This window comes from Aspergillus fijiensis (assembly GCF_003184825.1).
Source record: "Aspergillus fijiensis CBS 313.89 unplaced genomic scaffold BO72scaffold_1, whole genome shotgun sequence".
NCBI lineage: Eukaryota > Fungi > Ascomycota > Eurotiomycetes > Eurotiales > Aspergillaceae > Aspergillus > Aspergillus fijiensis.
Window position 1 is genome coordinate 117188 of NW_024468977.1, and position 24526 is coordinate 141713.

At 52.7% G+C, this 24526-nt stretch overlaps 8 protein-coding genes across 8 annotated transcripts; 7 read left to right on the forward strand and 1 right to left on the reverse strand.

Annotated features, from left to right (window-relative positions):
* Positions 1 to 109: 109 nt before the first annotated feature.
* Positions 110 to 2948, reverse strand: gpi10 (putative glycosylphosphatidylinositol-alpha 1,2 mannosyltransferase; the record flags this gene model as incomplete). The annotated part of the gene is made up of 5 exons (XM_040949075.1): positions 110 to 1611; positions 1663 to 1809; positions 1879 to 2108; positions 2167 to 2397; positions 2520 to 2948. The coding sequence occupies 5 exons, from the start codon at positions 2946 to 2948 to the stop codon at positions 309 to 311; spliced, it is 2340 nt and encodes a 779-aa protein (XP_040806540.1). The 3' UTR covers positions 110 to 308.
* Positions 2949 to 3864: 916 nt separating this feature from the next.
* Positions 3865 to 5397, forward strand: car2 (ornithine-oxo-acid transaminase; the record flags this gene model as incomplete). The annotated part of the gene is made up of 3 exons (XM_040948161.1): positions 3865 to 4374; positions 4444 to 5145; positions 5212 to 5397. The coding sequence occupies 3 exons, from the start codon at positions 3865 to 3867 to the stop codon at positions 5395 to 5397; spliced, it is 1398 nt and encodes a 465-aa protein (XP_040806541.1).
* A 1667-nt stretch (positions 5398 to 7064) lies between these two features.
* On the forward strand, positions 7065 to 11360 carry BO72DRAFT_366572 (ATP-binding cassette transporter YOR1; the record flags this gene model as incomplete). Its single annotated transcript, XM_040940796.1, has 3 exons — positions 7065 to 7322; positions 7379 to 10001; positions 10039 to 11360. The coding sequence occupies 3 exons, from the start codon at positions 7065 to 7067 to the stop codon at positions 11358 to 11360; spliced, it is 4203 nt and encodes a 1400-aa protein (XP_040806542.1).
* A 1413-nt stretch (positions 11361 to 12773) lies between these two features.
* On the forward strand, positions 12774 to 13617 carry BO72DRAFT_1274 (uncharacterized protein). The gene has a single exon (XM_040939061.1). The coding sequence runs from the start codon at positions 12946 to 12948 to the stop codon at positions 13396 to 13398; it is 453 nt and encodes a 150-aa protein (XP_040806543.1). The 5' UTR covers positions 12774 to 12945; the 3' UTR covers positions 13399 to 13617.
* On the forward strand, positions 13617 to 14479 carry BO72DRAFT_1271 (uncharacterized protein). Its single transcript, XM_040939059.1, has one exon. The coding sequence runs from the start codon at positions 13836 to 13838 to the stop codon at positions 14331 to 14333; it is 498 nt and encodes a 165-aa protein (XP_040806544.1). The 5' UTR covers positions 13617 to 13835; the 3' UTR covers positions 14334 to 14479.
* Positions 14480 to 16440: 1961 nt separating this feature from the next.
* Positions 16441 to 17925, forward strand: BO72DRAFT_1283 (class I SAM-dependent methyltransferase). The gene has a single exon (XM_040939067.1). The coding sequence runs from the start codon at positions 16642 to 16644 to the stop codon at positions 17800 to 17802; it is 1161 nt and encodes a 386-aa protein (XP_040806545.1). The 5' UTR covers positions 16441 to 16641; the 3' UTR covers positions 17803 to 17925.
* Positions 17926 to 19791: 1866 nt separating this feature from the next.
* On the forward strand, positions 19792 to 20994 carry BO72DRAFT_366819 (uncharacterized protein; the record flags this gene model as incomplete). The annotated part of the gene is made up of 6 exons (XM_040940806.1): positions 19792 to 20030; positions 20087 to 20220; positions 20281 to 20433; positions 20491 to 20691; positions 20763 to 20888; positions 20951 to 20994. 6 exons carry the CDS (start codon positions 19792 to 19794, stop codon positions 20992 to 20994), a joined length of 897 nt encoding a protein of 298 aa, XP_040806546.1.
* Positions 20995 to 21600: 606 nt separating this feature from the next.
* Positions 21601 to 24469, forward strand: BO72DRAFT_443403 (phosphate transporter). Its single transcript, XM_040943560.1, has 5 exons — positions 21601 to 22101; positions 22169 to 22276; positions 22334 to 22665; positions 22730 to 23691; positions 23808 to 24469. Exons 1-5 carry the CDS (start codon positions 22048 to 22050, stop codon positions 24260 to 24262), a joined length of 1911 nt encoding a protein of 636 aa, XP_040806547.1. The 5' UTR covers positions 21601 to 22047; the 3' UTR covers positions 24263 to 24469.
* Positions 24470 to 24526: the final 57 nt, after the last annotated feature.

The following is a 24526-nucleotide window of genomic DNA, read 5'->3' on the forward strand; positions in this document are numbered from 1 at the left end:
TGAAGGAAGGGCAAATACTTTACGCTGCTCGAGCTTCATCTCCGCTCGTTGTCGACCAGATGGAAGGGAAGAAGGTATGTATTCCAATGTATAGAATATTTCCAAGTATGTGCAACCGTGAGCAGAATCGCGGAAAAAAAGATACAGTGGCAGCGAGCGTAATCAGACTGGGAACACCTCAAGCATGAGCCAGATTATAGACACATATAGAGAGATTGTGAAGAATGACAAAGAAGAGATGGGTATACAGTTTGGGTACATGCGTACGAAATGCGAAGGAGAGAACGGGTGTTGCGTAGTCAAAATCCTTACCAGACATAATCCCAGAGGCGATCCAGCCAGTCTGGAACCTCAAATCCAAGCACGGTATGCTTGGGCCGCCGGTACCACGGCCACAGCCATGACCAGGAAGAGGACTGGGGACGCGAGGAGATCCAGGGGAACGACCACTGGAGTCTGTCGCCCTGGCCCTGATTCTTGATGGCCTGAACGATGCGGTTGAAGACCCGACCGCGCTGTTGGAGTTGGCGAGAGCGTTTCGCGGTCCTCCAATCCAGCTGTTCGGTTGTGTCTAGACACCAGACCACGATATCGCCCTGACGACGCCAGTCGTCGTGCCAATCGGTATTGTGAGTGCGCCAGCATTCGCCGTAAGAAGAACCACGGAGCAGTTTCTTGAGCGTGGGTTCCATTTGGGCGAAGAAGATGAGGTAGTCCGGCCAGTTGTGCTTGGGGGTAGCCTCGGATCGTAGAGATGATCGGGACCGTTCCAAGTGGGACTGGTAGCTTGGTCGCCGGGGAAAGTAGCTCAATCCGCCGGCCATGTTGGCACGCAGGAATCCGGAGGGATCGTCATAGAACTGATCGGCTTCGTCACGATACTCCGCCTTTTCGGTAGCATTCATTCCAATGGGAGGCTCGCAAGAAAGCGCCCAGGCATCGATGGAGGGATAAACCATATGAGAACGCCACGGGGTGCTGTGGCATGGCATGAGGAAACCGGCAATAATGCCGGGCTCATTGATGTTACTCAGGTTCTTGGAACCATGGACTCGCCGTTGGTCTCTCAGGTATGAAAACACAGCATTCGGCCCAGACGCATGATAGACTGTGGTGTAGAGCCCAATGACAACGTTGCACAACACAAGAAACACTAAAAGCAGTCGGCGAGGAATGTGCCTGCCAACCGACTGAGTCACGGCAAGGCCAAAGAAGTCCACTAAGACTGGAGAGGTCAAAACATGTAGCGCTGGCAGCAATGGATAGATGAACCGCACTTCCTTGTGGGAAATCAATGAGAGCACAAGCGGCATGGAAAGGCACACGTAAGTCAGTTGAGTTTGCAGTTGAGTCTGCGTTTCAACTTGGAGGTCATGGCTAGCGGCTGCCTGCGAGCGTGCCCAAACACGATACAGGCCCACAAAGGTGAACGGGAGCGCAGTTGTCAGCAACAGAGGATAGCCTTGGGAGAGGTAGTAATGCCAATCGTTGCGCCCGTAGAAAACAGCCAGAGACTGGGCAATATTGAAGTAGAGGAATCGTAAAGGAGGAAAGGTCCAAATTCCGTAGAACAGTCGATCTGCCACGATCGATACGGCTAGGACAGCGGCGCTTGGAATGGAGTCAATGCAAGATCCATGATGCAGGATGAAGACGACTTACCCCCAAATTGCAGCTTCGCGAGCTAAAAGTTTTCTTCGCGCCCAGGTGCTGCGATGCAATATGACGCTTGCTAGGATCAGCCAAACCAAGACGTTTGTGGGCCGCAAAATACAGGCCAGGGCTGCAAGCGGGAGACACTGCCTCAGCCTATTCTCCATGTCCTCAAATTAGCCATTCGTATAGCAGCTTTCACATCTGCAGGACAGCATAACATACCTTCCGAGAACCACTTCATCATGCTGATGCCGTTGGCCCTCTCTCATCTTATCCCAGGGCGTGGTGATTACCCGGCCAGTCGGTTTGGCTTGTATAGGGGCTTTCGGAGCCACCGACCATTCCCACGGCCACAGATATAGAGCGATAACGGTGAGCGTTGTTTCAAGGCAATTGGACAAAGTTCTGGTAGAACAAAACCATTGCCAAGGGCTAAGGGCGGTCAGCGCCAGCTGGGTTCCCAATTAGTCTTTCTGCGGTGGACATGTCAAGTTACAATCTGATACGTACCGCAGCTGAGGCCTCTGCACTGGCTAGACCATAGGCACAGCGAGCCAGCTTCCAGGTATAGTAGTCTCCGAGGGCTGCGATAACGGCCTGCGCCGTCTTCGGAGCGGCAATGAGAAGATCCGCCTGCCATGCAGGGGAGAGGTGCAAAGCACGAGCGAGCCCGTTGGCAGCGGAATAAACAGCGGTAAAGAAGAGAGGGTGAAGCGAGGATCTCAACTGGTGCCGCCACTCCTGTAAGATGACACCATGCGGTGAAGCAATTAGTCACCGAAACCGGGCGGATTGGTGTGAGAGCGAACAGAACGCAGAAGACCAAATTGGTGTTGGAGGGTGGGCAAAGTACTCAAGGGGACCAAGGGGAGCGATGCCGTAAAGGTGCAGACGCGTTCCGCCAATAGCGGAAGACAAAGAAAGGGAAGGGGGGGAAAGCTCACCCAGGTGATCCAAGCTCCGTGGTTTTCGCCAAAGGCCGCCTGCCAGGCCGGTTCCAAAGACTGAAAGTATTCATCGGGTTGGAAGAAGGTGCGGGTAGTCAAGGCATTTAAAAGTCGAAAAGCAAGCAAGTAGAGGAAGACGCGTAGGGAATCGGGTGGGGAAGGTAGGATAGGGAAGCGGGGCGGGGAGGGAGTAGGCGTTCGCGGCCTCAGTTGGCGAGGCAAGTATAAGGGCCCGTCGGGGTCATCCGAGGGAAAGCCAGAGGCCAGAGAAACAGCCGGGGACACGGAGGAGGGGGAGCAGGGAATGGAAGAACGAGGCGAGGAGGCTCTTGATCGGCCTGACATATTAGTAGTAGTGGAACCCAGTCAGGAACCAGATGATATGATCCCCAGGTCCTGGATGATGCTGATGATGATGATGATGCTGGTGTTGTTGTTGTGGTGGTGGTGGAAGAGTGTGATGTAATTGAGCCGACTCTAAACGGAGGGCTGCAGGAGAAACTGCACTGCTGTAGTGTACACTGTACAGGAAGTTTGTTGATAAGGAATTCCCAATCACCACCAATCTGCTTCACCAATCATCGGTCACTGTGACAGGTCTCCGAACCGATAAGAAAGGAGAGGAGGCGAGGATCCGCAGCGTGGCGTAGCGTGGGTCTGAACTCTGAACAGAAGGTGAGGTTGTGGTGGTGGTGAGTAGTAATAAAATGAGCGTCACTGGGTTTATGGAAGAAGGCAAACTGAGCAAAGGAAAAACAAAGTGGACAGAAGTGGACAAAAGTGGAACACGCGGTGGATCGACCATCTCCTTATCCGGGGCTTAGTCAGAATGGGTGGATGATACTCCTACTAAACTGCAACCGCCCCGGGTACACCTGCACTTAGGGATCATCCGCGTAGACTTGCACTTAGGAGTCTAGTTCATCTCCGCAAATTTCCCATCTGCACCCATCTTGTCTCTTGGTTATCCTCGTTTCCCTCGTTTCTTGCCTTTTCCTCCTCGGCCGGTGAACAATTCTTTTTCCTTTCCTCTTCGTTTGTCGTTGGCCTCGCTACATTTGCCTGTTTCTGCCCGCCCGCGCAATTCTTATATCTTCCCTCTTCTCGCCCACCTTCCCTTCTCCTCCGCTCTCTTTCCATATACTTACTTACCTCTCTTCCTATTCCTCCTTCCCACTGGCAGACTCATTGACCAACCTTTCCTACTACTCAATCTCCTCTTCGTTGCCCCGCATAATACTCCACATCACTTGTCTTCACCATGGCCACCAAAGCCACCAAAGCCACCAAGCCTGCCAACGGCTCCAACGGTGTCGATGGCGCTCACTCCTATCACGCTGCCACCACTCAGGATGCCATCGGTGCTGAGAAGGAGTATGCCGCTCACAACTATCATCCCCTCCCCGTCGTCTTCGCCCGTGCTCAGGGCACCACGGTCTGGGACCCCGAGGGTCGGGAGTACCTGGATTTCCTGTCCGCATACTCTGCCGTCAACCAGGGTCACTGCCACCCCAAGCTGGTAGCTGCTCTGGTGGAACAGGCCTCTCGGCTGACCCTCAGCTCTCGTGCCTTTTATAATGACGTCTTCCCTCGCTTCGCGGAATTTGTTACCAAGTACTTCGGGTTCGACATGGTCCTGCCCATGAACACAGGTGCGGAAGCCGTTGAGACTGGTATCAAGATCGCTCGGAAGTGGGGTTATAAGGTGAAGGGGATTCCGGAGAACCAGGCGCTCGTCCTGAGTGCGGAGAACAACTTCCACGGACGCACGGTAAGTGGGCTTGCGATTCTGGTCCTATCAAGCAGAATTAGTCAAAGCTAACATGATCATGGATGTTAGTTCGCCGCTATCTCGTTGTCATCTGACCCCGAGTCGCGCGAAAACTATGGCCCCTATCTCCCCGGTATCGGATGCACCATTCCCGGAACGGACAAGCCTATTGCCTACAACGACAAGGCGGCTCTGCGGGAGGCCTTCGAGAAGGCGGGCCCCAACTTGGCCGCTTTCCTGGTGGAGCCCATTCAGGGCGAGGCGGGTATCGTGGTTCCCGACGAAGATTACCTGCAGGAGGCCAGAGCCCTCTGCGACAAGCACAATGTCCTCTTGATTTGCGATGAAATCCAGACTGGCATTGCCCGTACTGGTAAGCTGCTCTGCCACGAGTGGAGTGGAATCAAACCCGACATGATCCTGTTGGGCAAGGCCATCTCGGGTGGCATGTACCCCGTGTCTGCCGTGCTGGGCCGCAAGGATGTCATGCTCACCATCGAACCCGGCACGCACGGATCCACATACGGCGGTAACCCTCTGGCCTGTGCGGTTGCCATCCGCGCTCTGGAGGTCGTCAAGGAAGAACAGATGGTCGAGCGCGCTGAGAAGCTTGGTCACATCTTCCGCGACGGCCTGCTGGCCATCCAAAATCCTATCATCCAGACTGTACGGGGCAAGGGTCTGCTGAATGCCATCGTTATTGACGAGTCGAGAACCAATGGTCGCACCGCGTGGGATCTCTGTATGTTGATGAAGTCCAAGGGTCTCCTGGTAAGTCTCAATCTATCCAGCTCGTCGTGGATGGTAACGTAGATTTGCTGACACCGTGTTTGTTAGGCCAAACCCACGCACCAGAACATCATCCGTCTTGCGCCTCCTTTGGTCATCACTGAAGATGAGATTCAAAAGGCCCTGGACATCATCAAGGAGTCAGTGGCAGAACTGCCTACTCTCACCGGCGAGGTCGAGGATGAGATTATCCCCCCGCCTGAGAAGAAGGTCAAGGTGACCCTTGAGAACTAGAAGCCGGACACAAGGAGGATGCGATCAGTCAATCAACCTCTTAATGAGAGGCCATGATCTGTTCTTTCCTGAGCTGCGACGAGGCCTGTTTATGGTCGACACCCGAGCCCTGACCTATCAGCCTGATGGTGCTCTATCTCACCCAGAGCCAGGGCCATTTTCTTGCTCGCTTCTAGCGACCTGAACTAAAAGGCTTTTCCGTCACAAGTACGAGAGAAGACAGGATTCTTTCTGGATGCAACATCCTAGACTTGGTAAGGGGATTGGTGGGCCATGCAAGCTTTGTGGCGAATGACGACTTGTAATGATATGTTATGACCTTAGAAGCATTGTGTAGCAACAAATTGATAGCAGCACATTTTTCATCGAATTTCAAGTAAGTAGTTGGGCAGTGCCGGCTCATGCCAGGTGGTTTACCTATCATAATATATTTGTGCGGCTGATGGGTGGGCTGTTTGTTGTCCCGTGCCCTTTTTGCTGCCACCCCCTCTTTCTTTCCCCTCTTCGACCAACAGCTCCTCCCATTAATCCCTCACCCTGCTACGGTAGTATTAATTGCTACCTAGTACAGATCTGTCTAGTGTGGTGCAAATGCAATCTTTCTCTTTCCAGTGAAAAAAAGCAAGCCTGGTTTCCTTCCCCCTCTTATTGATTCGGATCGCCTCTAGTGCATATCGGCCCTCACATCTGGTATGCCACTCTCGGCTCGCAACCAAGGTGACCCTATACATCGGAGGTTACACTGCCTGCTAGCTCTAATAGTCATGGAAGCTACATTGCGATCCTCGGTACAGGTCGAGTCATCGACGATGATAGTAGCGAACCTATTTGATGTTCAGCCCAAGACTGAATGTTGATCTGCAAGGGAGCAAGGATAGTCCATTACTGGGCACCGGATTTTCCCTGGCTTCGGCAACATTCCTTAGAATGTGATCGTCGGATATATACAATGCAAGGACCAAGCCTCCGGTCTCCGCATAAGAACCTGATTTCGCTATCGCATTAAGTACCATGGCAGAGCGATTGTTGACTTGTTATTGCTCGTGCCCTTGAGGACGGAACGCCAAATGTCATAAATGCAAAACCACCCAGTCAGGCCAGTCCCGACTTCCAATCCTTCTGTCTCCCATTTAGAGTCAACATAACGTGCAGGTCGTATGGAACTTATAGCTACCGGTTATCCTGATGCGGGATCTATTGGCCTAGATCGCAACTAACATCAGCACTAGAACTAATCCATAGTTATATCGGCCGACGTTAAAAAGGCTCTGAGATAGATATATCTCCAGGTCCCTGGACGATAGCAACAAAAACTGACCAACGTGGCCAATCAATGATTGCCGGATGTTTTATCTTCGAATCGACACCCCCTCTTTTCTGGCATAACCGGTTTTCTGCTTCCCATTGTTTCCGATAGTCGCCACGGTCGGATATAATCTAATTGCACGCAATGCCTGTTTGATTGACTCGAAGCTTTCCGCTTTGTTAATTTCCATCAACGCTCTGTGTCGCGAGCGCTCCAATTCTCTACCTGTTGGGCTTAGTGGGTGCTTATCTGAACTCCAGTTTCGGATGCAGGCCGCCCCAGAAATACGATTTCATCACTCATTTAGCTTGACAAAAGCTGAATCATCATGAGTGAAAATGAGGAACCGAAGCATGGATTGATGCTGATCAATAAAGAAGAAGAAGGAAAAGGCCAAGTAGCGGAGCTAACAACGTCTTCTCGATCAACGCAGCTGGACAGTGAGAATGAGAAACAGAACCAACTCCAAAGAGCACCGGCTAAGACTGCGCGACGGAGTTTGAACCCATTGCGACTTCAGAAAGTTCCACCTATACCGAAGGAAAGAGGAGTCAGTAAGGAGTATGGGGCTAGCATCATCAGTCGCGTGACCTTCCAATGGATAGCACCATTGATCAAGGTTAGTTGGGGCTCACCCCGGTTACTCACCCACACCATGCTCATGATGTACAACAGACCGGATACCTGCGTCAAATAGAGATTCAAGATATATGGTCTGTCAATCCAGACAGGAAAGTGGACCTTTTAACGGCCAGATTCGATACTGCACTGAAACAACGAACGGATAAGGGCTCAAAAAAGGCGCTGGTATGGGCACTATTCGATACATTTAGGCTGGAATTTATTATTGGTGGTATATGTCAGGTTGTGAGTATGATACTCGCTGTCGTAACACCATACCTGGTCAGAAACCTGACTAGCTACGCAATGGACGCATATGCCGCCCATCACGGCAATCACCCCATGCCCAATCTTGGCCGTGGACTCGGGTTCGCGTTTGGAATTCCCGCAATGCAAGCAGTGCAGACATTGTGTCTGAGCCAGGCTTTCTACCGCGGCATGATATGCGGTGGTCAGATCAGAGCGGTGCTTGTGTCTGCAATCTACACCAAGGCGATGAAATTATCAGGGCGCGCGAAGGCTGGAAGCGAAGTGCTACTGGCCAGTGGACAGAAGGATAAGAAGCCTCCCAAGCGGCAAAACATGCGAGGAGGTCCTGGCCATGGCGAGGGGAATGGTTGGGGCAGCGGACGCATAATCACGTTGATGGGTGTGGATGTGGACCGTATTGATCGAGCGTGTGGCTTGATTCATATGCTCTGGACTACACCCGTTGTCTTGGGGGTAGCTTTGATTTTTATGGTTATCAACATCGGCTACAGTGCACTCCCAGGCTATGGGCTGGCAGTATTCGGGGCAGTTTTGCTGGCCTACTGTGTCAAATCCCTGATCACGCTCCGAAGAGCAGTAAACAAGATCACCGACAAACGAGTGTCCTTGACACAGGAAATTCTTTCGAGTGTCAAGTTCGTGAAATTCTTTGGTTGGGAAAGCAGCTTTCTAGAACGACTCGAGAACCTGCGCAAGCGCGAAATCAGTTCTCTCCGACGGCTGTTGGTGATTCGACATGCCATCACAGTCAGTATGCTTTCGCTCCCGGCATTGTCTTCGATGCTGTCCTTTATCACTTATGCGTTGACAAACCACACCCTCTCCCCTGATCGCATTTTTTCCTCGTTGGCCCTGTTCAATGCTCTCCGAATGCCACTGGCTATTCTGAATCTCGCAATGACGCAAGCGACTGATGCTTGGACTGCCCTTCACCGTATACAAGACTTTTTGTCGGCTGAAGAACGTGAAGAAAGCATTACCTGGGACTATACGATGACCAATGCTGTTGAGGTCGAACATGCTTCATTCACCTGGGAGCGAGTGCGCGACTCTGCGGAAAGCCCAGTACATTCCCGCCCCAGCCAAGCTGCAATCGCTCCGAGGAAAACAGAGCCAGCTTCATCTAACACTCGCTCGGAGCGGGAGGCCGACGCCAAGACTCCCTTTCAGTTACTGGGAATGAACTTTGAGATTGGCCGCGGTGAGTTGGTCGCCGTCATCGGATCGGTGGGCAGCGGGAAAACTTCACTACTGGCAGCCTTAGCGGGCGATATGAGACAAACAGCAGGGAGTGTTCGGATAGGCGCCACTCGGGGGTATTGCCCACAGTATGCCTGGGTACAAAATACTACAGTTCGCGACAATATACTTTTTGGAAGGGAGTATGACGCGGATCGGTACAACGAGGTGATCGATGCATGCGCACTTCGTTCGGACCTGGCGATGTTTCCGGACGGAGATCAGACCGAAATTGGTGAGCGTGGCATCACTATCTCTGGTGGCCAGAAGCAGCGATTGAACATCGCTCGGGCGATCTACTCAAACTCAGAGCTCGTGCTCATGGATGATCCCTTGTCAGCGGTCGATGCCCATGTAGGACGCCACATCATGGATAATGCCATCTGCGGACTTCTCAAGGACCGATCCCGGGTGCTCGCCACCCATCAATTGCACGTGCTTGGACGTTGCGACCGCATTATCGTCATGGAGGACGGGAAGATCCATGCGATCGGCACTTTTGATAATCTGACGCGCTGGAGTGACATCTTCAAGCGGCTCATATCCATGACGTCCCAGCAAGACGCCTTGGATCAGGAACCATCGAGCACCAGCGCTACTACCGACGAAAAGCCCGAAACTGCGCGAAGAGTGCCAGGTGGTGCCTTGATGCAGAAAGAGGACATGGCAACTGGCTCGGTTGGCTGGGATGTCTTGAGAACTTACGTCAAAGCATCGGGATCGTATCTCAATGTTCCTGTTTCTCTGTGCTTGATGTGTGTTGTCAATGGTGCGCTGGTCATGTCCGGGCTTTGGTTGTCATTCTGGACTTCCAATAAATATCCTGGATTGACCACGGGCCAGTACGTAGGGATCTACATCGCGGTTTGTTGCAGCCAATTCATCGGGATGTATGCGTTTGCGGCGCATGTGACAATTGTGGGCGCCAATGCCAGCAAGAAAATGCTTCAGCGTGCAATGTATCGGATTTTACGAGCCCCAATGTCTTTCTTCGACACTACGCCGATGGGCCGTATCACCAACCGTTTCTCGAAGGATGTGCAAGTGATGGACAGCGACCTACCCGATTCGATTAGGTTATTCGTCTTGACATTGTCACAGATTACCTCCACAATTGGGATGGTGATTGCGTTTTACTACTATGCAAGTACTCCCGAAACCGCCATCTGTACTTTTCTAACTGTGATGCTGCCAGTTTGCGATAGCGTTGGGGCCGTTGGTCCTCTTATTTCTTTTCGCAGCAAGCTACTACCGTGCGTCGGCCCGCAACCTCAAGCGGCATGAGGCAGTCCTTCGTTCCAAAGTATTTGCTCGATTCGGCGAGGCAATTGCAGGCTCTGCGTGCATTCAAGCATACAAAGCAGAAGAGCACTTCAAGAAATCTATTCACAATGCCATCGATGACATGAATGGCGCCTATTTCTTGACTTTTGCCAACCAACGATGGCTCGGAGTCCGACTGGATATGGTTGGCACCTTGTTGATTCTGGTGACGAGTCTCCTGGTTGTGACTTCACGCTTGGATGTCTCGCCCAGCATCGCAGGCTTGGTCTTGTCATATGTGGTTTCCATAACCCAGACCTTGGGATTCACGGTGCGACAATTCGCCGATGTGGATAACAATATGAACGCTGCCGAGCGTGTAAATCACTACGGCACGCAGCTGGAAGAGGAGGCTCCTCTTCACCTGACGGACGTCGGAAAGGAGTGGCCTTCTGTCGGTCGCATCACATTCGAAGACGTGCAGATGCGCTACCGAGCCGGGCTCCCTCTGGTGCTCAGGGGACTCTCCATGGAAATCCGAGGCGGAGAACGCATTGGGATCGTGGGTCGCACGGGGGCGGGCAAGTCCAGCATCATGTCCGCTCTATTCCGACTGACCGAACTGTCGGGGGGCAAGATCCACATCGACGGGGTTGATATCGCCACCGTCGGGCTTTACGATCTCCGCACGCGGCTGTCGATCATCCCACAGGATCCGACGTTGTTCAAGGGCACCATCCGCTCGAATCTGGATCCATTCAACGAACACACTGACCTCGAGCTCTGGTCCGCGCTTCGCAAAGCGCACTTGGTCGACCAGGAAGCCGTGGACAAGAGCTCCGATGAAGGAACCGCCACCCCCGCACTCACCGACACGGGTACGCCCGTGCAGAAACGCCTCCATCTCGACACCGTGGTAGAAGAGGACGGACTGAACTTCTCGCTCGGCCAAAGACAGCTGATGGCGCTGGCGCGCGCTCTCGTGCGCGACTCGCGGGTGATCGTCTGCGACGAGGCGACCTCGTCCGTGGACTTCGAGACGGATCAGAAGGTGCAGGAGACGATGGCGCACGGGTTCGAGGGCAAGACCTTGCTGTGCATCGCGCATCGCCTGCGGACGATCTTGCAGTACGACCGGATCTGCGTGATGGGCCAGGGACAGATCGCGGAGATGGACACGCCCCTGCGGCTGTGGGAGGCCGGGGGCGTCTTTCGCAATATGTGTGACCAGAGTGGGATCACCCGGGAAGACTTTTTGGGTTGAGAATATGCGTGATGATAGAGTTGATTTTGGCATTTAGATAATCTCTAGTCTGATAGGCGGTCATCGATTCGACCAAGGATCACGTGGACGGGTCAGCTTGCTTGCTGTAGGAGCCGGTATCGATTGCAGGATACTTTTTGGACTAGTAAGACTTGCCTTGCTCTTTCTTCAAATGATAGAAGATACGTATGGATGCCGGCTTTAGGTCGTAAGGTGTAGCGTAGTGAGTGCTACCAACAGTCAACTGTAGCTCAGTACTAGTAGGTAGCCACCCCACAATCTGACTATCAGTAAGCATCTCCTATGCCCAAACTGGCGTCTCATACTCGAAGTAAGTTCATGATACCGTCCCGCATTTACCCAGCACCGTCTCGATATCCATGAACAGCCCCTTAAACTCTGTTGAGACTTCGAAGGAAGAACTACATATCATGCTCACTCCCCCGAGGGAATTGATATGACAAGTCTTGCAGGCCCGTTCTTCCCCAGCTCTTCCACGGTAGGGCAATCATTCCCTTGACAAGAAACACAACGCCAATACGAATCCAACGCCGGCGTTTCGCTGCAGATGCCGTGTGTTCCGGTTCATACCGCGACCCCACTGGGAGATACCTTAGAACCTGCTTGATGCCTGTTTTTTTGTGGCGCTGGTTCACACAAACGGGAGTATGAACGAACAAGGTGGTTTATGAGGTATTCGCGAACAAGATGTCCCACGATCGTCGAGTTATCTCCAATATAGTAGTGTCTGTTCTTCTTTGTGTAGGGGAGAGTGATTGGGGTCTCCGGATACGGGGCCAGTGATGGTGATGGTCAAAGATTGGAAATCTGATTGGAGCTTGCATGCGGGGATACACTCGAGGATATGGCTATGGTGTTATGCTGGATGATAGGAGGTGATGAGATACTCGGAAGACAGGACAGGTGACTGTTGGAGTCGATGGCGGGGGAGATGGTGGTTTGTCGGGTTGGGTATAGTACCTCGTGGACGTTGTAGGTTGAGTAGAACTTGTGGATAGGGAGAAGATGCACGTGAATCTACAGGGAGTAGATGGGAGGGGAAGCTCGGATGGAGGTGAGATGTTTCTTGTCTGATTCAGGTTGGGGAGACATCGGTCTCGATTGGGGATGTGAAGAACGAACTTAATAAAGAGATAAAGAGAGGGAAGGAAGGGGGAGAAAGGGAAAGATTTATGCGTGGATTTAGGCCCCGGGCTTCCATTACTGGCGCTGCCAGTGCAGAGAGGAAGGGCGCCCCTCGGAATAGACGGAAGTAACTACAATACAGTACTTAGGAAGGACAGGCAGGCTAGCTCTGGGCCGACGAAATGAGATGTGCCACTGTGCTGGGATTGAGACCCAAACCACTAGAACAGACAGTGGGCGGGAAATGCATGCTGCGTACGAGTGGGTGTCTACTTCGCCTGTTCCTTCAGAGGTCGATCTTACTCAGAGACTTCTAGCCTGCACCCGTCATGCTTGATGAAACTTTCCTTGCACTCTCCACTCTCCTCCGCCGGGTTCATGTACATGCGTCGGCCATGCAGGACACTGGGTCTTCATTCTTGGCCAGATACGATACAAGATGTGGCCAATCCATCCTACTTCCAGAACTATGTCCGGAGGATCAGGGTCTAGCATTGAACGGATGTGCGGGTTGCTGGGCGTCTCTCATCGACTACGGTCCTCCTCCCTGTCAGTGCCTATTGGAGGACTGACTACACCAAGCAAACTCAGCCAAGGGCATGAACAGCCCCAACCCAGCCGCCTGCTGCCGGCCACTCGACCCCGAGGTACTGTACCTGCCCGTGCACCGTATCTGACCCGCTTGTCATGTACACCGGTGGACCGTGTTGGAGACCCTCCTCGCTGGACGGGATCAGCTGTTCTCCCTCCTCCTCCTCCTCCTCCTCCCTCCCTTCCGCCAGAGCCACAGCCTAACCTAACCTATGAACGACGGGTCCCCATCACCACCCGAGACCCGACGGTGCTTGATGATTGGAGAGACCCGAACGTAAGCATGAAGAAGGAGGGGTGAAGGGGGGGAGCTCGTCTTGCCACTCAACCCGACCCGGGAAAAGACCCTAGACACACACCCAACCGGTGCATGCGATGAAGGGGACCTGGAGTGATATCTGGCTGCCTAATAAAGTGGACCCGGGAACAGGCGCTGGTCATCCCAACTGGAGGTTAGAGCTGCCGCCGATGGTTCGGATGCACTGAGCTTTAAATGTAAGCTTATTTGGACGTTTCTCGATGCTGTAGGTTGTGTGTTCGTGTAAAAAACCCCTCCATTGTTGGTGTTGAGCTTCTTGCCCGGGATAAGACGGATGTCAAGCGATGTTTCGAACACGGGCAATGGGTCAAGAGACCGGTCGGTCACGTGCAGACTAGAAAAAAGATATTTTTTTCTCAATCCTTTCCCTACCTTGTCACAAGAAATGCAAAAAAACACAATCAATCAATCCCAAAAAAATGGATGAAGAGATCCCACGAGCGAAGAAGGAAACTCCACCAGGAGATTTGGACCAGAGGTATAGTAAGGCAACGGACCACTCAGGAAGCAGCACTGGATTGCAATGGGCGGGCTGCAGGCCGACCAAAGTGGAGACCAACTCATCGTGTGATAAACTGATGGGTAGCATTATTAATGCGCACCGTGATGGATGTGGATTCATGCCGAAAATGATGGTAACGGCTTCAAGTTCAATCCCAATCAGATACCAGCGCAATAGCCAGGATCGAACCACCACCACCACCCCCTCTTACAGGTGCCGTCCCGTGCCCTGCAGGCGCAAGGATCTGTGTGCAACACGGCCAGCCACGTCACGTCGCTACCATGCTGATCAACAACGGAGACAGCGCTATAGTGTAAAAACAAACAGTCAATGCGTAGACTGTCAATCTGACCATCAGCCGTCAATCCATGCTGGACAAGGAAACTACAACGAGGCCCCAGGCGCGCAGAGGTAAGCGAGCGAGAACAGCCGGCCCTCCGCCGCAGGAGACACTAAGCATGGTGGATGACATGGTGGTGAGCTTTCATAGCATCTGTCGCGAGAGGGCGGATGTTGACGATCGACAGCAGAATCTTTTTTTTTTTTTCTTTTTCGCAGCGTCGCTCGCCCAGCATAATCTCCGTCCGAGACTCCGAAGAGATCCGAGCAACGGTTGAGAGATGGCGATGGAACGAGAATGATCCCTAAAGCCGAACCCATAGATCCATAACAAAGCTATGTGTAGAACAAAAAAAATGGCTCAGTCTGTCAAGCAAATCCTAAAATGGAGATGAGTCGGGAAACCGAAGGTATATCGTTAACTTGAGATTGGTGTGATGGCGAGTCAGGTCGAGGGTACAGTACAACCAGATGATGGGTGGAAGCGGAAATACGGGAAATGAGCACGCGAGTGGGGCGGCGGATTGTTCGGCTTACAAGTCCGAAGGAGAGACGCGGTGAATTGCCTGATCGAGAGACGCGAGAGCCGTCAGAGCCGCGGCAGGGGTTGAAGGGATGAATCATGAATGGGATGGATTATCAAACCCCCTCCTAAGTGAAAGTTTGAAAATTTTCAGCTCATCACCTCCAATCTCGGAGCCAATGGTTCCCTACAGGGCAAACTAGTCATTACCCACAAATCCGAAGAGGGTCCCGTTCCATATTTCTTCCCGGACTATTGAAACAGATTTCTTGTGTGCAGAGGGGGAGCTGCTAGTGCTGTCTTCTGCAGTCACAGCAATGGTATAAGAGCGGATGTTGTTGGAGATAGATCGCCTGTGCAACATCCGATTCCGAAGACAGAAGTACTTCAGTCAAACAGATCAAGCATCGACCGCCAAGACTGAATTGAATTGGCACGACGCTTGGTCAGCTCATGCTGAAGGAAGGACCACTACACGGCTTGGCGCTGCAGGAGTTCCGAATGGACGCTCTGGGTCCGGGCCTCGAATGCCGCAGCTGGCCGACCATTATTGCTGACCACAGCACACAAAAATTCTGAGAATCTTTCAGGTTAGTCAAGGTTTCATGAGCAGTAACTAACTACCTAGGTAGCTAGTCCAGTAGCCGGCTAATCAGTCGACAACAACGTGCCGGTGGAAGTTAATATTTTGATATTCGATGTTTTGACTATGTGACTAAGCCCTCGTCATCAATTGTCCGTGACGACGACAGCAGCGGACAAGTACTCCGTCCACCTCGAGTATCGACAAACTTCTTCGGGGAGGAGAACTCGAGACGATCAAGAGGGGAAAGAAGAGGTCTGTGAGGTGATAGAAAGGCCCTAGACAATGGCACTAACAACTGAGTAATTAATGAGACCCTTTGACTCATACCAAGGACCGGGGTGGGAGCTTGAATTTAGTGGCCCGATCCCATAAGCAAGTCCCGACTAGGCTCTTGAAGGAAGTAGTTTGACCCTAACTAATGCACACCTCCGACATCATACATGTACTTATACTAACTTATAGCCAGCCCTAAAGTACCCTGGCGGTTGGGAAGAGGGGCTGACAGCTACCTGGTCTGTAAATGTCGTAAGTAGATAGCTAGAGACTAAGATAGTCGGTCAGCGACCACCAAGGATGCAAGTCATTCGTCCTGTAATCTGAGTGGTGGTTAAGCCCATAGTTCGTAAAATTCATCATTGAATCCAGAGCGCTGTCTGTCCATTTCCGGTTCGTCGTCTTGCCGTCTCCTCCCGTGCTGCTTCTTTGGTCTCTCTTCGACCCTTTCGACCCTTTTCGACCCTCACCCTCAGCTTCCGAGACTTCCGACTCTGGTTGCCAGATCTGGTGACAAGACCACTGCAATCCACATTGACCATCGCCAACTAGTATCCATGGCAAGTCACCTGGCAAACCTGGCAAATCTGGCAAATCCATCCGTCTTATTAGGATTGCCCCCCCTTCGGTGCCGGCGCCGGCCAGTGCCGTTGTTCGAAAAGAAGATACCCGTCACAGGGCGCCTTTTGGAAAATTTTCAATTACACGCTGTTGCAATGCTTATAAATTAAGCCTAGCCCCGCTCTCTTCCATTTGCAAGACGAACTGCACAATTGGCATGGTATCGTTTGGACAGTAGCTCTAACCGCCGTCTCTTACCGTTCTATTTGAACTCCTCTTAAACCTCCCCCCCCTCTTCGTCTCGTTTCCCCCCCAAATCCTTATTGTCCCTGGTCCTTCTTTACCAGAGACTCAATCCTAGAGTGAAGATTACGCGCAGGTGATTTTGGCAGCTGTGAACTGTTGGACTCCCAGTCGTGACTTCATCGTTGAGTATATATAATGGAAACGCAAACCGTCTTGGCATCGCGCGAATCCGGACGGAGCTCGGAGAGCAGCTCCTCCTTGGATGCCGTCGCCAACGAAAAACAGAAGCTGGCGGCGCACGACAGCCTGCCCGACCTCGAAAATTCGGCCTCGCCTAAGAGATGGAAGACATTCTGGAAGTCCTTCCGATACCTTCACAATTTGACACCCAAGCAGGTCGATGACTTTATGGCTTCCTACGTCATCTACAACCTGGACTGGTCGGATGAGAAGCAGATGGTCGAGACGCTGGGACCGAACTATCAGGAAAAGGTTGGCGATTGTCTCAAGGCTTACTATGGCGTTCTCAACCACCTCTGTGCGTTAGGCGACGTGGAGAAGATGTATATTCCGCCGTACATGAGCAAAAAGGCGACTGTGCTGGAGAACCAGCTGTTGTATGAAGAGTCAATTGCGCAGGATATCGGCTTGTCGCCGGGCGATAAAGTGCTGGATTTGGGCTGCGGGCGCGGGCGGGTGGCCGCCCACATGACGCAATACTCGGGCGCGCAAGTCACCGGCCTCAACATCGACCCCAACCAGATTGCTCAGGCACGCTCCTACAACGAGGAGCTTGGCTTCAGCTCCAATTCCTTTGTCGTCCAGGATTTCAACAGCCTGCCCCTCCCCTTTGAAGATGCCAGCTTCGACGCTTTTTACCAGATCCAGGCCCTGAGTTTGTGCAAAGACCTCCCCACTCTCTTCCGCGAGATCTACCGCGTTCTCAAGCCCGGCGCCAAATTCTCCTGCCTCGATTGGGTCAGCCTGCCTGACTATGACCCCTCCAACTCCGAACACGCCGAACTCATGAGTCGCGTGAAGCCTCTCATCGGCGCCGTCGGTACTCCCACGCCCGAGAGCCTCGAGAAAGCCCTCACAGATGCCGGCTTCAAAGTCCTGCGCTCTGACAACGCCAGTGTTGGAGGCTTGCAAGCCCCGCTCATCGACAAGGTTGACTTCTACTTCCGTTCAATGCGCCAGCTTATCCTAGGCCTCGTCAAGGCCCACATGCTGCCCAAACATTTCAAGACCCTGATCAATCGCCTATGTCTCGATGGCGAGGCGTTCGTGAAGATGGACAAAATGCGATTAGTGTCGACGAGCTACCGAATTATCGCGCAGAAGCCTCGTCAATAGGCTACCCCCGAGTAAGACAGGAAGGTCTGGATAAGAGATATTGTTCAGCGTTGGTGTGAACCGGCTTGGTGAAGCAGTGGTGCGCGCCTTGGGCCCCGCTCCGTCCAAGCTATGCTCTGGTGCCGCATTGCAGCTCATAAAGGCCGACGGATCGTCCGCAGGTATCGATATCGAAAGGCTTGAAAGCAGACTGCTCTACGGACCGGCGCAGCCGCGACTTGTCGACTGGAGCTCACATTGGTTGCATGCGACAGCCGAAGTCGCCATCGTTGTGTCGTGGCCGTCCTTTTCGCAACCTGCACAAGAGCACTGCTTGTATTTCCCTGCCAGTCATATGTCGTATCCGGCTCAACCCTGTCGTCGTTGCCTCTTTGATAAACACAAAAAGTAAGTTCAGTGGCAAGCGTCCCATCACCGGCTATGCGCACCCGTATCAAGCAGCCGAGTCCCGCAAATCGGCGTCACAAACTCTCGGCCGGATATGCTAACTTGACTTCCAGTGTCCCATCCACTGGGCCGCATTCTAGGTTATATATTGTTTTCGATTCTCGGCAATTGCCCGCTCTATACCCACAAATCCAACTGCTCCCTGGAATGGTCGCCTTACCAATACCACACCGTCCACCGGCTGCGAAGTGAAGTCAGCGTCGCGTGACCGCTGTACTGTCACATATATACCGCAATCTCTTCATTGATTATCGCAAATCTCCCATCCTCGGACATTTTCACACCTTTTTTATACTTCCTAGCCGGTGTTGGTGCCTTTGCATATGTTTTCTTTCGATTGTTCGATTTTATATTCTGCTATTCAAGGATGCCTTGCTCCTGGAGTGAGTGTTGCAGATAGAGGTACATAGACTTAATAATACGATTTTCCTTCCCATCCCACTGTTTTGGGTTCTCTTTGGCTAGAGGCGAACGTGAAGCAAAATTCGGGCCACCCATGGAACTTGAACTATGCCATGGGAGAGGGACTCGGCACGGGGACACTGGCTGAGTAAGCCCGCTGATCCCAGCCTGCAAATGTCGCCTTTCGATCATTCTATGGCCGTTCGATTCGATGGACCCAACAGGAATTCGGACGGGCCATGATTGTTCCCGTGCAGAGTGGGCGATTGATTAACGATTGATTGACAGACCCACGATCCAATGCAGGTCACTGCACGAAAGAGTTATGCTCCAGCGCTAACTAACCCTTCACTGCTGGTGGTGGTGCTTGATGAACGTGGGCAAGTCAACACCTCCGATTTGGAGAACCGGCACTATGACCCGGGACCTACGAACAGGGTTAAAAGAATACGGCGCAAACAGGATAACTAGGACCTCACTCACTCCTTCCACCATGATGCAATGCATGGAAGATGATCTAACTATCCAAACATTGGCTGAGAATTCAGCACCTGGTTCCGAGGTCCAATCTTGTAGCGTGAACGGGAGTGCGCCTTCACCACGAGGGACTCAGACTACCTTAACTGCCCGGATGGGTCCAGACACGATTCCCTTTCCCCATCCGGGCTCCACCCACCCAACTCCCCCTCCAAGCTTTTGCTGGCAGCCACTTGTTTGCGCACGTTGACAGGTTATCCCCCGCCTCTGGGTCCCCGGGAAGAAACGCTCCTTGGCATCCACTAAATCCCATGTACTGGCACTTTTGAGACGCATTCTTATCGGTCGCTGGGCGGAGCGGGTTATGTTTCTGGGTCCGATTAATACTGTAGGTGAATCCACTCACACCAGGCCATCCGGATGACTGTGTGATCGAATCGCTGGCCATGCGTCGAGGCGCTTCTCACGACTCATTCCATTCACTAGAGCATTCGAGATGGTGAAAATCAGCGCCCTTCCCCGTACGTCAGTCCGCCTCTGGGGATCCGCATGATCGTCCTCCTCTCGGTAACATAGTGCCTCTTGCAGCACCTCAATCAGTGGACCGTCGCGTCTATCACTGTGAGGAAGAGATATCTGTCGGTTCTTTGCAACCCCTCTGCAATGGGGCTGTCCGGCCTTCAACACGGTTCCGAAGATTGGCCTCTTCCACTTTCCCGGCGAGAAAGTACTCTGTCCTCATCAACCCAATCGTCCGGCCAGATCAGCCCGGGCACCTCGCCTTTCACTTCGTATCCCCTCAGCAGAACGGCTTCCTCTGTAGGCTCGCGATCGAGAGAAGCCTCGTGCTACTCGCTACACGAGGAAGTCATCCACATCCCGCTCAACAATACCGTCACCATGTGGGTGGGCCCCTACTTTTGCCTGTGTGTTCTTCCTTCCATTGACTTCATGGCAGTACTTTCGTGCGGAGTAACAAACTGTTCAAGCTCCGTTATACCTACATCGACGTACGCAAGGATACCACTGGAAGCCTCAGATGCCTAGAGCTCGGAGGTGGCCCTGGCCAGCAAACCCCATTAATTCATACCTGTCTGTACCCCTCCGTGGCATATCGGCTACAGACCGGCTTACACTTTCCTCTCATTCTAGTTAACGAGTCGAAAATTCCCGTCCCACACTTAGAACATCCTAAACGTCCCAATGAACCCTCGCTACGAATCTCTTTTATGGAAGAGCAGACCGTACAATCCGCACAGACCGTGTTTACCACCCAACTGTCATACCAATTCGAAGAAGAAAGAGGTGCGCACAGCGGGTATCCGCTAGAGGGAAATTTGTTACTGACGGCTGAGCCTTCAGACTGTGTTCAATTTCAGGAGATCATCCTAGCATCCAAATTGGTCTTTCTTGCCGGAATGGCAGAAGCCAAGTCGAAAGGCCGTGGAGAGGAGTGCATCAGTCAGAACCTCCGTATCCTCCGCGGACCCAATGGCAAGCAAGTCATGCTATTTTTTGCCAACTCCCAGCGGAAAGACTTGAAGCGCTACGTGAAAGTACCAGGTGAGCTGGGACTCCGGCCGACCGGTCGGCCGGTCGGCCACGGCAGGATCTGACCGGCTAATCTCTCCCAGTGAACTGCATTGACAGTTTTAATCCCGGCAAGAAGCCAGGGAGGCCTGTGGTAATCCAGCTCCAACCTAATTTTGATATCCTAACCCAAATGAAGACGCTACAGATCCAGTTCCTGGATGATACAGGTATGCTCCCTTGTGGTGCATGTTCGAATCCTCTCGGTAGGCTGACCAATGACCCGGACTAGATCGAATAGCGTTCTGTCAGTTTCTGAGCGACCACATCAATTGAAAAGAAGAGAGGGGACGATAGCCTTGCGATTGCATAATTCGAGAAGGAGGAAAGGGGAGGATTGCCTCGGGCGACGGTGGCCACCACGTGTGTCCCACTGTATAAAGTCGCTGCTAGGCTCATAATGTGGGTCGAAGGATCTCTTTTGTTTCGTATCCAGGTCGCACTAGACTAGTCCCCTGGTCTTTCGTTTTGTTCATTTGCCACGACATTTCATCTATCATTTTTATACCCGTGTCAACAGTCGTTAGAGAAAGCGATCCTTTTTTTTGGTCTTTTTTGCCTACCTAACTTTGAATCCCCATGGAACATGACTCGGAGAATCCCCCACGTGGTAGAAAGTAGATTGTATGAGTAGAAGAAGTGATGAGACAGGAATTGAAGGGAAGTTAGTCGAGTGACTTCTTACCGGGAGTGGGTCGTAAACGCACCTCTCAATCCCCAGAATTGCGGCACGTGGGGTTAAGGGAATGTGAATTGGTCCAAGCACCCGCCAGTTTCACTAAATTCTAATCTAGGTAATAATCTATACCCGCGGCGGCATACACTAAGACGCCCCCAGACCTCAGGCACCCACAACCTATTCCCCTTCACCCCATTCACCCACTCACACACTCACCCACTCACCCACTGACCTCGTCACCATCAGACGACGGGGCCTGAACTTGACCATGGATTATACTAACCTTGACTACGTACCTGGTAGTGCGTGCCTGTGGACCTTTTCTTACCTCCATTCACCTGGCCTTCCATCGACCACGCCACCAAACTCCTCCAATCCAATTAGCGCATCCTGTAAATTGTTTCCACTCTCATTAGCTTCGGTTTCCTCCGTTTCCCCTCATCTTTGCTGTTTTGCCATCGCTTCCCTTGAGGTACATCTCGTCAGATTCTTTCTTCATCTACCTCAGTCCCCTGCTTTGGGGGCCGCGATCCTGCAAGATCTCTTTGCATTAGGCTCTTACTGCCTCATTATGTCATTTGGCTAATCGTAGCTCATATCTCTATCTTTTTAATATTCGATACAGCTTCTACAGCAACAGATCGATCGCCATGGGCAAGCGGTGGTACAAAACCGACCGCGCGCAAGACTTTGATCATGAACAGGTATAGCTTCAAATGCAGTTACGAGAAGAAGTCTTGAGGCTGACCTAGAATCTCTACTTGCGAACAGGATCGTCAGGTTCGGATGCGCCAGGTTTATGAGACCATCGATCGACAAGCATTCCAATGGATCGTCGTCTTTGTCGCCGGTGTCGGCTTCTTCCTCGACGGCTACACAGTATGTCTCTTCTTTCGATACCCCAGGGTAAATTGTCACTAATGGCATTTGTTCCAGCTCTTTGCAAGCAACATGGCCTTCCCGATGATCTCCTATGTCTACTGGCGTGACCAACTATCGTCTATGCATGTCACCTGCATTAATATTGCTACACTTGCCGGCACACTCTTTGGGCAGGTTTTATTTGGGTACTTGGCAGATCGTTACGGACGGAAAAAGATGTACGGGCTGGAGCTGATTCTGATGATCACATCCACCCTGGGGGTCGTGATGGCCTCCCGGGGCGAGAACGGCAGCATGAGCGTCTACGCATGGTTGCTATGGTGGCGAATCATTGTTGGGATTGGGGTAGGAGCCGACTATCCACTGAGCGCGGTCATTACGTCTGAGTATGTGTTCTCACTGTTATATCAGCTCTGCCTACTGCGTGCGACCATACTAACAGGCGGGCAGGTTTGCGCCGACCAAGCACCGCGCACGCATGATGGCTTCGGTTTTCTTCATGCAGCCTCTTGGACAGATTGCCGGGAACATCATCGCCATCATAATTATCACTATCAGTCGCAAGCAAGGCACCGCGGATCTCACTCGCACGGTCGACATCATGTGGCGCTGGGTTATCGGCATCGGAGTCATCCCGGGCGCCATTGCGACCTTGTTTCGTTTCGTAATCCCGGAGTCTCCTCGTTTCGTGCTCGAGATCGATGACGACCCTGTTCAGGCTGAGTTCGATGCCACCACTTTGTTCGACGACTTCCACGCCAGCTCCCCATCCACATTGACTGGCTCTTCTCCATTCGGCGGGGACTCTGCAAGCTGGCACAACTTTTCAGTTCCCGGCATCTCACTCACGACGATCACCGCTGGGGAGAATGACGAAGAAGACGACGATGATCATGAAACTCAGCGCTCTCCCTCCCAGGTCGAGATCCTGCAACCTGCCACTCTGAACTCCCACTGGCACCTGACTCGCCGGGATATCCGCCAGTATTTCTGGATTGAAGGCAACTGGCGTACTCTCGCTGCCACCAGTCTTGCCTGGTTCTTCCTGGATTTCAGCTTCTACGGGATCAGTCTCTCTAGTCCGCAGTTCCTGGCCAAAACCTGGGGCTCCCTCCATCTCGATTCCTCCGCCCCTTACTGGAAAACCGACGACCGCCCCGGTGCCAGTGTTTACAACATGCTCCTCGCCAGCTCCACCCACGCACTCGTTATTCTCAACAGCGGCAGTTTCCTCGGTGGGATCCTTCTCATCATGCTGATTCACAAGCTCGACCGCACTGCCTTACAGAAATACATGTTCCTCGCGCTGGCCGCGCTTTTCATCGCCCTCGGCACCATGTACATCACCGTGCACCAAGAAGGAGCCTCCGCCATAACCCTCTACATCATCGGCCAAACCTTCTTCAACTTCGGTAGGACTCGGTCTTCATTCCATCTTCCCAGCCACCCACTCTTCCATTTCCCCAACAACATGAACCCACCACTCGTCCCAAATGCAAACCCACCACGCTAATAACCAAACCCACAGGCCCCAACGCAACCACGTACATCATCCCCGCCGAGATCTTCCCGACGCGCTACCGCGCCACCTGCCACGGCATCAGCGCCGGCGCCGGCAAGCTCGGCTCCATCCTCGTCCAGGTGTTCTCAGCGTACTACAACTTCGGCACCGGCGAGGGCGACGGCCCGACCATCCGCCACGGCTGGATCCTGATCCTGTTCAGCGTGTGCATGATCCTCGGCGCCGCCGTCACCCACTTCTGGATCCCGCCCGTGCAGCGCGGCGCCACCTCCTCCTCTGACTCATCAGCATCGTCGTCGCGCGGAAAGCTCTGGGGTGGCCGCACCGAGACCCTGGAGACGTTGGCGCTGGGCCGGTGCGGGTGGAAGAGTCGGTATGCGGCCAAGGCGGCGGGTCTGGGTGGGTCGGCGGATGTTCCCAGGAATCGGATCCGTGTGCGCCAAAGGGTGGTTGTCACGTAGGTAGGTGTTTGGGGTTGGCTTTCGCCGATCATGTCTTCTTTTCCTTGTCTCGAGACACTCCTTACTCTCTCTTTCTGTTTCTGTTCTTGTACATACTTACTCATACCCCGATGTTTGGAGATTTAAGGACATACTTGTACTTTTGCTTTGTTGTGCTGTACAGCGCACTTGGATCTGGAGATAGTGTGTAATCAAGCTACATTCTCACACCATGAATACCTACACTCACTCCACTACTCCCCAATTCAGTATCAAGAATAATGA